The sequence below is a fragment of the Hemiscyllium ocellatum genome, chromosome 39, assembly GCF_020745735.1.
Source record: "Hemiscyllium ocellatum isolate sHemOce1 chromosome 39, sHemOce1.pat.X.cur, whole genome shotgun sequence".
NCBI lineage: Eukaryota > Metazoa > Chordata > Chondrichthyes > Orectolobiformes > Hemiscylliidae > Hemiscyllium > Hemiscyllium ocellatum.
The window spans coordinates 13,818,219-13,832,367 of NC_083439.1; the positions used below are offsets into that span (position 1 = coordinate 13,818,219).

At 44.1% G+C, this 14,149-nt stretch overlaps 1 protein-coding gene across 1 annotated transcript in view; it reads left to right on the forward strand.

The window, feature by feature from the left end:
* Positions 1 to 4,084: 4,084 nt before the first annotated feature.
* The window catches only part of LOC132834137 (NT-3 growth factor receptor-like), a 771,032-nt gene continuing 760,967 nt past the window's right edge, over positions 4,085 to 14,149 (forward strand). Inside the window, exon 1 of the mRNA XM_060852772.1 lies at positions 4,085 to 4,402. Coding sequence (XP_060708755.1) covers positions 4,200 to 4,402 — 203 coding nt within the window. The 5' untranslated portion in view covers positions 4,085 to 4,199. The remainder of the gene's footprint in view (positions 4,403 to 14,149) is intronic.

Sequence of the window (14,149 nt, forward strand, 5' to 3'; positions counted from 1 at the left end):
ATCCAGGCTTGAAACCCAGTGACAGTGAAGGAGCAGTAATATAGCTCCAAGTCAAGCTAGGGTGTGGCTTGGGGAGGAATTTGGACATGGTGGTGCTCTGCTTTCTTCATGGGAGATCAGTTGGCTCCATTGGCTGGTGGTTGGTCAGTGTTGCCAACAGTGTAGGTTCAGTTCCCACACTGGCTGAGGTTACCATGAAAGTCCCACCTTGTTAACCTTGCCCTCACAAGGCATCACGATCTTCATGTTAAACTCCATCACCATTTTTTAAAAAATTGTTCATAGGATGAGGGCAGCACTGGCTCGGCCATTCCTAATTTCCCAGTGGGAAGTTTAGAGTCAACAACATTGCTGTGTGTCTGGAGTCACATGTAGGCTAGACTGGATAAGGATGACAGATTCCTTCCCTTAGACATTAGTGAACCAGATGGGTTTTTCTTGACATTCAACAGTGAAATCATTAGATTCTTAATTCCAGATTTTTATTGAATTCAAATTCCACTTATCTGCCATAGCAGGATTCGAACCTGGGATCCCAGAACATTAACTGGGTCCAGTGATAATACCACTAGGTCATCTAATGAGGGAGCAGCTCTTTGTCCCCCTCATGAGTTTGGAAGATTTTGTCAAAGGAACCTTGTTGAGCTGCTGCAGTGCATTTTTCAGATGGTACACTCTGCTGTTACTGAGTATCAGTGGTCCGAGGCAGTGAATGATGGAAGTATAGATGGCATGCCAATCATGTGAACTGTTTTGTCCTTAATGTAGTGAAGCTTCCTACATGTTGTTGGAGCAGCACTCACCCTGGTAAGTGAAAAATATTCCAACACACTCCTGATTTGTAGTGAGCAGACTTCATGGAATAAAGAAGTGAATTATGGACTACAATATTCCCAGCTTCTGATTTGCTCTTCTAATTGCAGAATTTGTATGCAAAAATAATAATACAAGAGTTGAAGCTAGTCAGGAATACAGAGTCAATGACAATCCTAAGGATTGACATAACAGAATTCCTCTTCAATTTTGCAGCAGTATCAGTATAGACAATTTTATGCAATCAACACTTGTATAGATTTATTTATCTGTCTATCTGAATTTATTCTTGATTTTAGGCTTTTTTGCAATGAATCTGAGCCTGTGATTCCCACCATAATTCCCAAATTCCCACATTCACCTGTAAAAATGCTGCACAAATACTCCAAATATTCTCTAACCATTTCTGACTCTTCAATTACCTGTTTCTTTTAAATCATTAATAAAAATAAGCTCTGGCAGATACATTATCCACTGTTTTCAATCAACTTGCAAGGCAAAGATATAAAATAAATATCTCAATATTCTAAATATTCTGCCTGAACAACCAAAATTGGGTGGGTTTATTCCAAACATTATAATCTGTGTTTGGAATTCCTGTCCTCATACTTTCTTCAAACTTTCTTTGGAGTCCTTCTCTATGTGGTTTCTTCTGGTGCTCCCTCTATCACAGATTCTCCTCTCTCTGTCTCTCTGGAAGTCTACTTCATGTACCTCCCTTACTCTTTCTCTCTCACACACACTCTTTCACTCTGTCCACAGAAATATAGGAAATGTCCTTTTGGGAGAAACTATAACTAAGGGCTACTGTTCACAGACAAACAGTCATAGAGTCATAGAGATGTACAGCATGGAAACAGACCCTTCAGTCTAACTTGTCCACGCCGACCAGATAACCCAACCCAATCTAGTCCCACTCATTTAAACCAATGATGAGGAGAATGTTTTTCTCTGACAGGGTTATGGGTCTTTGGAAACCTTTTGGGGTGGCACAGTGGTTCAGTAGTTAGCACTGCTGCCTCACAGTGCCGGGGACCCATGTTCAATTCCACCCGTGGGCAACCATCTATGTAGAGTTTGCAGATGCATGGGTTTGTTCCAGTTTCCTCCCACAGTCCATAGATGTGCACCTTAGGTGGATTGGCCAAGCTAAATTGCCCATAGAGTCCAGGGATGTGCAGCCTAGATGGGTTAGCCATGGAGAATGCAGGCTTACAGGGATAGGGTGGTGGGGGTGGGTGGTATGCTCTTTGGAGGGTCAGTGGTTTGAACTGTCTGCTTCCACGCTGTATGGATTCCATGATATTCCTGAAAAGGCAGTCACGCTAAGTCTGAATAGTGGTTGACTGGAGTAGGTACTTGATCAGCAACGGGGCAAAATATTATTGAGGTTAAGGTGGAATGTGGAGTATTTGTATCAGCTGTGGTTTTAATGAATAATGGAGCTGAAGATTGGAGTGGCCAACTCCCGTTTTTAACCTGAATCTTGACAAGTTCTCACTCTTTTACACTCACTTTTACTTGCATCCCTCTCTCACTCCTACCTTTCCCTCATACTCTCCTCTCCTTCCCTCCATGTCCTCTCTCTCCCAAACCTTTCTCACTGTCCATCTCATATGCTCACTCTTTCCATCTGACATGTTCTTCTCTCTCATGCCTCATGACCCCCTTTTTAGTCCTTCACACACTCCTCCCCTCCCTCACTCTCTCTTCTCCCTCACATACTCTCTTCTTGTCCCTCACATTCTCCCCTTCTCCCTCACACTCTCTTCTCTCTCACACACTCCTCTCCTCTCTCGCACTCTCCCCTTCTCCCTCATTCTCTCCCCTTCTCCCTCACACTCTCCTCTCTCTTTCACTCTCCTCTTCTCCCTCACACACTCCTCTTCTCCCTGACACTCTCCCCTTCTCCCTCACTCTCTCCCCTTCTCTCTCACACACTCCTCTTCTCCTCCCTCTCTCCCCTTCTCCCTCACACACTTCTCTTCTCCCTCACACTCTCCCCATGTCCCTCACTCTCTCTCCTTCTCTCTCTCTCACTCTCCGCCCTCACACACTCCTCTTCTCCCTCACTCTCTCCCTTTCTCCCTCACTCTCTCTCCCCTTCTCCCTCATTATCTCCCCTTCTTCCCCTCACACTCCTCTTCTCCCTCACACTATCCCCTCCTCTCTCACTCTCTCCTCTTCTCCCTCACACTCTCCCTTCTTTACTCTCCTCTCTTCCCTCACACAGTCCTCTTCTCCCTGAAGCCTTTCTCCCTCAAGTCCTGCACCCTCTCTCTGTCCCTCTCACACTCCTGTGTCCTCCACCCCACATCCCCTTTCTCTCACACTCTCCTCCCTCTCACACTCTGCTCGTCCCCCCTCTCTGGTACATTTCCTGTGTCTGCGTTTCTTTTTTGCGCTGGGCATCTGCTGCTGAATTTTGGCTTCGCCTTCCCCCTTTCGTCAGGCAAGTGCTGCCGAAGTGAACCCCTTGTTCCTGTACTGGACCTGCCTCATCTCCCATCCCTTCGCTGCAGCTCCCCTTCCCCGCTCTGGGCTGTTTTTTCTCTCTCTCTCTCTCTCTGCAGATGTAACGTTGGCATTTTTTTTAGTTGAAATCCACTGACTGTGATTTATAACTTTCAACAGTTAAATCTCGGAAAATTGGATTTGAACAGAACAAAAACACGGTGCATTCCTGTTGCACAGTCATTTACTGAATCCCCCGGAGAGGGGAGGGGGGTGGGTGGAGGAGGAGGGAGGGAGGTGAGGGGGTAGGCTTTATTCTCACTCATATTGGTGATGCACAGGATTGGAAATCTATAAACCGAACGGGGCACGCTCGCCTCCATCTCTACATCATGTCTCTCTAATCACGTCTCCTGCCTTTTTTTTCATCTCTCTCTTTCTCAGCCCCAGCACGCAGCATCCCTGCGTCGCTGTATCTCAGTCTAACTCAGTCCCTGTGCCTGTGACTGGACAAACCCCTCGATCTTCCCTCTCTCCCTCCCTCTGGCTTTGGATCTGTACTCCCGCTCCCAGGTGTCAGTTTCGCTTGGAATTTCTGGCCGGTCAATTTCTCGCTCCGCTCCGACTTGCATCCTTCCTCTTTTGTGATTTACTGTGGTTGGATTTTTGAAACCCTGTCTCTCTCTCTCTCTCTCTCCTGATCCAGGGCTGAAATTATCGAAGTAACTGAAAAAAAGGTGGCAAATACAGGGAGCCGGCGGATGTCGAGATGTTTTGAAAGGGAGACGCGTTCTCTCCTGCCTGCTCTATATCTGTGTCTTCTCTCTCTCTCTTTTCTCCTGTCTATGGGAGCGTGTTAGCAACGTCTGAGAAAGAGAGGGGGGTTTATAAAGGGCTCCGGACAAGCTTGCAACAGTTTAGACACACTGAACATGTCGTGTTGGCCTGTCTTTTCTACGCGGGGATTTCTGTGGAGGATTCTGTGGGTTACTTGCAGTTTGCAGAACTGTTTCTGGGTACGGGCCTGCCCGGGGAACTGTATCTGCAAGATCAGCCAGATTCACTGCAACCAGCCCGATAATGTCACAATTTTCCCCGTCCTGGATTTGCAGGAGATGGAGAACGTTACGGAAATGTGAGTATTTTCGGTGTTTTAATTTCAACTCACGTTCCTCGCAGTCGCTGATCTCTGAGTCACTGTATAAGGACTTGGCGATTTATTATACAGAGAGAGACCTGTTCCCCCTCCTTTGCACTGTAACGACTGGCTATATATATATACGCAGAGAGGAATCAGCAGTCACTGAATTACACACTGACATCTTCAAAATGCCAATAATCTTGTACTTAAGAGAGCGCGGGTGTGCTGGGACTTCCAAGTTAGCAATGTGGGACTTTATTTTCTCTCTCTACTAAGACCGCAGTGCAGTTAAAGATGCCCCCCCCCCCACCCCCCACACCCTCACCCGCTTTGCCTTCTTCTATAGAGATTTGCCACTGAGTTTATACATATTTTTGACAAGAAAAAAAAACGAGTTTTTAAAAATAAATCTGGGAGGGAATCAAGGGGTAAAATGTTGTTTGAAACGAATCAAGGACAGAGGGTCATTTCCTACACATTGTGGCGTTAAAGTTCATTCGTGGAGGGGGCTGCAATGGAGTTTAAAGAAGCGAATCTGTTGACACTTAGATATTGTGACCCCCCCACCCCATTTTGATCAGGATCCATCTGCTCCCATTGCCAGTCCGGAGCTGGGAGCCTGTGTTACCCGGAACCTTTAACTCCAACCGGGGGACCACTGGTGTCAGTCCCAGACCCTGCACTTGCCCACCGAGATGTAGTGTCTGGCCTTGGGGGGTGGAAATGGGGCTTCGCTTTCCAAATCTCTTATGAAGAGGCTGTCCCGCCTCGAGCAGAGTATGGGGGTCTGTCCGGACTGGACTCCTCAAAATGGGACTTCAAACCCGTCTCTAATCCATTAGCTGCTTCATGGGTTTACCTCAGCTCGATCTGATCTGACTCAATTCAACTGAACATTTGGGTCTTTCAATATATTCCCCACTCTTTCATTTTTTTTCACTCTCTCGTCCTCCGTGTCTTAATATCTATGTCCTCCTGCCTCCCTCTGAGTGTCTCCCTCTCTCTCTTTCTCTCTCCCTGTTCTGGTCCCGAGTGGTTTCCCTTGCTGTCCTGTTTCCCCGCCTCTCCCTCTCTCTGTCCCTGTCTCTCTGAGTGACTCACGGACACTTTCTTTTCTGATCCATCTCTGCATCCCTCTGTATCCCCATCTCTCTCTCTCTCTCTCTCATTTACCCTTCACCCCCACACCCCGTGTCCCCAGTGAGAGATGAGTGTCTCTTGTTGAACAGACCATCATCACCCCATCCTTTCCCCCAGAGTATCTACCCGGGGGCTGGGTTTGAACCGGGATGTTGAGGCATTGTTTTCTTTTCTGAAAGCAGCCCCTACCCCACATGGGGGTCGAACCCAGTACTGCAGGGGGTAAAGATGGGAGAGGGACATTCCATCTGCAGCCTCCCTCCTAACCAAGTTTGTTTGAGGTTCACTGACTTCAGTGGCAGTGTCCCCTTGGAGGAAATCTGCTTTTCATGCAGACCCCTTCCACCCCTCCCACCCTCCCCTACTTCACCTATCCCCTCTTCCCCCTCACTTACCTCCCTCCCTTCCCCTTCCACCCCTCCCACCCTCCCCTACTTCACCTATCCCCTCTTCCCCCTCACTTACCTCCCTCCCTTCCCCTTCCACCCCTCCCACCCTCCCCTACTTCACCTATCCCCTCTTCCCCCTCACTTACCTCCCTCCCTTCCCCTTCCACCCCTCCCACCCTCCCCTACTTCACCTATCCCCTCTTCCCCCTCACTTACCTCCAACTCTCCCCACGTTCCCTCCTCCCTTCCTTCTCTTCCTCCTTCTTCCCCTTCCCCCTCCCCTTCCCCCTCCCTCCCTTCTCTCTTCCCCTCTCCTCCCTCCCATTTCACCCCTCCCTTTTTTCCTACCCTCTTTCCCTTCCCTTCCACCCTGGCCTATCTTGCTTCCCTCCTCTTACTCCTTTCACTCCCCATCCATCACCTCTCCCCTTTCCCAATGATCCCACCCCTTTCTCCCCCTTTTCCATCCCCTCTTCCCTCCCTCCCTCTTTCCCCTTCCTTATTCTGTTCTCCCCTCCCACCCCTACCTTTCTGGTCTCTCCCCCTCCCCCATGTCACTTGATGTCAGTCCAGTACAGACGAGACACAGCTTCTGAAGGTGCTATAGAAATAAACCAGCGCCTATTTCCACCTAAGCCATTTCTGCGGGGGATTTTGTATAACCTCATTTTCAGTATCCACAACATTTGATTAAATGAAACATTTCGGGTTTCACACTCCCCATGTCCATGCTATCCATCAGCTGCTCAAGTCCAAGTGTAAAATACAGTATGCCCCGCCTGTCCTTTATCCCCAGCCTTGGTAATGCATGGGAGCTCGGATGAAATCTTGAATCTCCGAGATGTACAATTCTCTCGCAGGTCTGGTTATCAACACATAGGGGAGGCTGCAGGATCACATTTTAAGCCAGGGCTGTACTCGATGCAACAGCGGCTGAACCGCTGGAGTAAGGCTCGGCGCTTTTCATGTCCAATTCCAGCGTAGAGTCGGTGAAAGACCCGATTCTCGGTGGTTATTGGTCATGAGAAGCTCGGCAAATACTGGTTGGATTTGAATGTGGTTCCAGTGCCGGGGTACCAGGGGCTGGATGGAGGAAGTTCACAAGTTCATTGGCTGCGCACGAAGCATTGTTTGAAATGAGTCCATTGTTGCTGGATTCTGAGGGAGTTTCGGTTATAGCCTGCTCCAGGAGTCAGAGAGACCCACAGCCTCCTGTCAATAATCTTGTAACTCTCCGCTCACCTATTGATTTGTAGCCGGGAAGTTGTATTGAAATGCTGGTCCATCATCTAAACTCAAAAGAAATTCAAGTTCAGAAGTTGTGTGGGTCTGTGTATGGCTTTTCATTTCTTGAATTCATTGTAATTATGACACTTTCCGAGAAGCACCAGTCCCTGTCTCGTTTGGCGCACCTTAGAGTTTAGAAAAAAATAGGGAAAAAGGATGGTCAATCAATATATCAGCAAGATGGTCAGTAATCACATTGGAAAAATGTTAGTGAGAATATGGAGATATGGGGTACTACATTGGATGGGATTGCGGTTGACAAACGGAAGGTTTTAGCAATTTTGGAAGATCTGAAAATAGATGAGACCCTGGGGCCGGATGGGATTTATCCTCGGATCCTCTGGGAACCCAAAAAGGAGATTGCAGAGCCTTGGGCTTTGATCTTTATGTCATCATTGTCAACAGGAGTAGCACCAGAAGACTACAGGGTAGCAAATGTAGTTCCCTTGTTTAAGAAGGGGAGTCAGGACAACCCTGATAATTATAGGCCAGTGAGTCTTAATTTAGTTGTGGGTAAGGTGCTGGAAAGGGTTATAAAAGATATGATTTGTAATCATCTGGAAAGGAATAATTTCATTAGGAATTAACATTGTTTTGACAAGGGTAGGTCGTGCCTCACTAACCTTATTGAGCTCTTTGAGAAGGTGAGAAAACTGATGGATGAAGGTAAAATGGTTGATTTGGTGTAGACGAACTTCAGTAAGGTATTGGACAAGGTTCCACATGGTAGGTTATTGCACAAAATACAGAGTTTGGAATTGAAGGTGATTTAGCTGTTTGGATCAGAAATTGGCTAGCTGAAAGAAAACAAAGTGTGGTGTTTGATGGGATATGTTCATCCTGGACCTCAGTTACCAGTGGTGTGCAGCAAGGATCTGTTTTGGGGCCACTGCTGTTTGTCATTTTTATAAATGATGTGGGTGTAGAAGGATGGGTTAGTAAACTTGCAGATGACACTAAAGTAGGCAGAGTTGTGGGTAGTGCCAAAGGATGTTGTGGGTTACAGCGGGACATAGATAAGATGCAGAGCTGGTCTGAGAAGTGGCAAATGGAGTTTAATGCGGAAAAGTGTGAGGTAATTCACTTCGGAAGAAGCAACAGGAATACAGAGTACTGGGCTAATGGCAAAATTCTTCGCAATGTAGATGAATAGAGAGATCTCGGTGTCCAGGTGCATATATCTCTGAAAGTTGCCACCTAGGTTGATAGGGTTGTTAAGAAGGCATATGGTGTGTCGGCGTTTATTGGTAGGGGAATTGAGTTTTGGAGCCATGAGGTCATGCTTCAACTGTACAAGACATTGTTAAGACAACACCTGGAGTATTGCATGCAGTTCTGGTCGCCACATTATAGGAAGGACATAGAAGCTTTCAAAAGGTTCAGAGGAGATTTATTAGGATGTTGCTTGGTACAGAAGGAAGATCTTACGAGGAAAGGCTGAGGGAACTGAGACTGTTTTCATTAGAGAGAAGGTTCAGAGGTGACTTAATCGAGACATTTCAGATGATCAGAGGGTTAGATAGGGTGGACAGTGAGAGCCTTTTTCCTCCAATGGTGAAGGCTAACATGAGGGAACATAGCTTTAAATTGAGGGGTGATAGATTTAGGACAGATATATGGGGTAGTTTCTTTATTTAGAGAGTAGTAAGGGTATGGAATGACCTACCTCCAACAGTAGTAGACTCGCCAACATTAAGGGCATTTAAATGGGCATTGGACATACATATGGATAATAATGGAACGGTGTAGGCTAGATGGGCATCAGATTAATTTCACAGGTCAGTGCAACATCGAGGGCTGAAGGGCCTGTACAGCGCTGTAATGTTCTATGTTCTATTTTCTATGTTCTATGGGTCAGAGAATGACCAGAAGCAGAGAGGGCTGACTCCTTTAGGGAGATCCCTCAGATCGGAGTTCTGTGCAAGGGACCAAATTCAGGATTTGGGATCACGGAATCTGGTTCAGCGACTGAGATCAATGATCTCTCTGGGGACTCAGGGATCAGGTCCAAGGTCAGAAACTGGGATCTGGGATCTGTCTGGGAACTCAGTGATTCAGACACTGGGATCTGGGATCTGTCTGGGAACTCAGTGATCAGGGACCAAGGTCAGACACTGGGATATAGGATCTGTTTGAGGACTCAGGGATTAGGAAACAATGTTTGGCACTGGGTTCAGGGATGCAGTTGAGGATGCAAGGACTAGGATCAGGAACCAAGGCTTGGGATCAGGAAGTTCGGTCGGGTACTGGGATCAGGGATTTGTTCAAGGACTCAGAAACTGTGAATCGAGGATCAAGAACTGGGGTCAGGGATCTTCTGAGGACTTGGGCTAGCTGGGATCTGGGTTCAGGATCCAGTACTGGGGCTAGGACTCAGGCACCAGGGAACAGTGTCAGGAACTAGCCAATACTCACTTATTGGGCAGTGGATTCTTGGAACTGGAATTGAAATCTCATCAGGGTAACAATAGCTCTACTCACAATCAATGTCTCACTCACCCTCTCTTTCTCTGTCAGTTGCTCCCTCATTCATTTTCACTTTCTCTTTGGAGAAGGCTGGACAGAGATTGGACTTCATGGAGAGACATTAACAATGGGTTGGGGTACAGATTGTAACAGAGATGGAGCAGGAGAAAAACTGGCAGGGAGAATGTGGGAATGCCAGACCTGGAAAGGCAAGGATACATATGCAAAGATTAAGAAAGGATGCCAGGCTGTGACATGGTGTGACAGTGATAGACTTTGTGGGAGACTGAGTCAGAGCAGGAAGGCAATGACAAAGTGTGAACTGAAGGATCTGTAATACGGAGGTGGAAAATAAGAACATCTTAATAGTGTATTATGAAGGAATAGTACCGAGATTCTATCGTTCTAATTAATTTATTGAAGTCTACAATTGAATATCTTTGTTGTTCTACCTTTATCTGCAGAGTATACAACTGTCCAGGAATAAGTATAAAATCATCTCCTGGCCTTGGGCATTGTATTATCACACCCAGTTGTACTGTGAACAATTGATGTGCTTTTCAAGGAAAATAAGTTACTTAATGGCGATCTATAGGAAGCTAAATTAAATTAACAGCCCAGTATTGCATCGGCTGTACTCTGCTTCTGTTAACATTTGTAAATTAAAACGACTCAACCATTGAAGGTAGTGGGATTCTAAACTGGTCAATAAACCCACAGATGCATTGACTTCAGACTCTGCTGAAGGCTGCGTCTTGAGCAGGCTAACACAGTTAATCTAATCTTCAGGGAATGTACACACACATGGTCCCAGAAAACCATTTCAAAACAAACTGTCATTTTTAAACAGTCTGGAACTAGTAAAAATGCAAAACTCTTCATCTCATTATTGCATATATTTTTTAAAAAATGATATTATTACACTAGCTTATTTCACAGGCCCTTGCAATTTTTAATTTCTAATTTATGGAATGTATTCAAAACTATTCTGCAAACATGAAAAATAAATAAATAAAACATTGAAAATGCACAAGAGATCAATCAGTATCGGAAAGACCTGCTAATGTTTTCAAGTGGTGTCTTGCATTATTAAGATCAAATGTTTCTCCAGGATTCACTGGCACAAGTTCGGTTTCGGAATATTTACCTGCTGCATTTTTTAAAAAAAATGTTATTCCAGAATATAGAAGTCAAACTCTGTTGATATTTCACACCAAAGTTGTGTGGTGAAGCTGTGAGCCTAACAATTCCTCTTAGTTTTAAACCTCTTTTCAAAGGTTGTACCACTCCAGTTCCAGGTAAAAGCTTAGAAATGGTGCTGTTTATGGAGGGCAATCTATCACAACTTAACAAGAAAATCCATGGTGTGTATGAGGGAATGGGCCCATAGCTCACAGTAACTGTCTGCAGTTATTGGATCTATATTTATAAATGTAACTCGTGTCCAGTACAGGCTTTCCAAGTGGTAGATTCCAGTGTTTGAGGTGATGGTGTCTGTTGTGTCCAAATGTTTTTAGTTCGTAACCAATTTAAAACAACTTACAACTGTATCTGGCAAACAACATCCAATTGCTACTATTAAACATTCAAACAGGTTGTGGGGCTTGTTCTTTCTAATACCCTTTGCTGGGATTAGCATATAGATAGAACTGGTTGCATTGATATTGATCCACTGTAATGTATATAAAGCTAAGGATTAGAACAAACATAGCCCTACCTAATGGTTATATTTATGATTTATCAAATCTAATTGTCATTTTAAGACATTTCTGTCTCTATGATCCTGATTCTAAATGGCTTTCTGTTGACAGTAGATGGTTAGACTGTGCATACCTCTCAACTTTAGCCAAATGGTTTTGAAATGCAATTTAAAAATCTGTAATTGATGTGACAATGCCACGACTAGTAAAGGGTGGGTTAATATTGGGTGTTGTGCAAAGTTTGGACATTATGTGTGTATGCATGTCACCAATTAGTCTTATGCATCCCATTTTATCTGACTAAATTTCCTAAGCGCTGTCCAAATGTTTTATGTATTCATATTCTTGATGTGCATAAATATGTGCCAACAAGCAGATGGAGGGGCGTGTGGCCTCAATGCCAAATCAAGCTTCATTTCTTAGCTGAGTGGATGAGGGAGGTGTTCATCGCTCCCTGTTGTATTTTTTTTTAACCAGCTCCCCCTCCCCAATTATAAATGACTTGGGATGGGAAAATAAGGCATGTGAGTGGACCCTTCTGCCAGAACTGTGAATATCAACATTACTGAGCCACAGGACCAAGGAAAATCCCGGTTGGAAACACTGTTCATTAAAGCACTGTTGAGCCATAATATTTTCTCACCTATATCCCTGGAGAAAAATCAGCCAGGGTACTGAGGTGTATTTGAAAGTCCAATTCCTTTCCATTATCCAGCTGCCTCTTAGCATCCTGTGTTTTTAACTGATGTTAATCAGCTCTCTTGCACTGTCAAGCTCGGTTATTCCTTCCAGGGTTTTAAGAGATCCTGATAGTGAAACTATCTATTTTAAGCTGCCTGATCTAAATGGAGTAAACCTTATTTAGCTTGTGCTGTAGAACTGTAGGGAAAAAAAAGTATGTTCCTCACAATAATTTTGCAACTGGAGAGTGTGCTAAAAATACATTCTAAGTGTTTGTGTGTTTTTACAGGGTGTTCTTAATTACAGGAGCCATAATGAATATAATCTTTTATGAGATTTTATCATGGATTCCAGTGTATTAATATTTGAGGACGTTACATCAATGGTCCATTACATCAATGGTGTCAGGTTAGGAATTTCAGTAATGATGAAAGAATGGTAGCATATATTCATGCTGTAATGGTGATGATGTGTTAGAGTGATATAGATTGTTGCATTGTGGAATAGAGGGTGTGTGGTAGATGGGTGCTCATAGCCTTAAGTTGCTACACAAATTCAAATGTGTTTTTAAAAAGCTAATGGCTAACATAATATTATAGATTGGTGGACTACACAGTAGCTTCATCGCGTGAGCACAATGTAATTACTTGATATTCTGTTTCATATACTGTGAGGAAATAATTGCTTTTGAGGGAATGATGTCTGATAGAGCAGTCAAATATTTTGTATCTAAAGGAAGCATTCTGACCAGAATCTGGTGTGATCTAATTGCATCTCTGTTGCATTAATTTTTAATTTGTGCATTTAATTCTGGCTCTCACTTCCCAACCATTCTGCTTTTAAAATAATGTTTCCAACATTTTGTCAATTTTTCAGGAGTTATTGAACAGCAATTTGGTTTGAAAATGAAAAGGCCTGATGGCACAGATTTAGCATATATGTGAAATTCTGTTGGAGGAATCTTTGGTGGAATTTAACCTTTATTCCTCCCCACCCCGACACCGTAATAGATCAACGTTATTCCTGATTGTCATTTTATTTCTTATGCAAAAATAGGGTAAACTATTGTATGATTACTGGCTTGGGGAACTCAATATCCCAACTCTCCATATGGATTTACTTGTCTGCAGAATGTAGAGGCTATAGGGTGTGCTGTATCAATTTGCCAAGCTTATTTCTAATTCACTTCCTTTCTCCACAAACTTGGAGATGAACCAAGATGGTGAAATTGCCAGTCCCTTCCGGGTAGCAGAGCACCCTGACTTGGACATTAGCTGATCTTCCTTCATATCTCTCTTCATCAAAATCCTGACTCTATCAAGACAAAAGCCAAAGCAGTTCAGAAATGAAGGCACATTGACATCTGGGTACAGACAATAAACGTGGCCTGTGAACACATCTCTTAAATATTTTATGTTTTAAAAAGGTGGATTTTAAAACTTATTACTTGTCATGGGGGATCAAAGCAGTATAGAAACTTGGGTGAAAATATGAAGCATGTCAAAGAAATAGTAAGAAGGCAACAGCAAACTTATCTTTTAAAGATCTATACATTGTAAGAAGATGGAAGGACTGATTGTCAAGAGCCCTAGGAGTTGCTGGCAAACATCAAGTGAACAGTGTGATGAAAGTTGTTTTGTTACACATGGGGTTTGCTACATGGAGGATGACAGTGCAGGATTGTGTGTTTGAAATTTAGGAAATTTAGGAGGAAAAGTAGAAATTTAGGGAAGGACAGACCACATTAATGCGGATGAAATAGAGACACACAAGAATGGTTGCAACAGTGTCAGAGGATATGGTCTAGAGGCTGCTGAGAGACTACAAGATGTACTAGACTGAGTCTATCTAATAAACAATTATATTTTCCAAAGGTTGCTTCTATATTGCAGCAATAGTACTTGGCTATGATGTGGAGGCAATTTGAAACAGAAATCTGTAGATGTGTGATCTTTTATACGTCTAAGTGGCAGGGTACACAAACTAATGATATTTATACAAATGTATTTGTTCTTGAATGGATTAAGTTTGCTGCTAGGTGACCTCTTGGATTTTGTTGGAACGCAAGTAATGAGCAT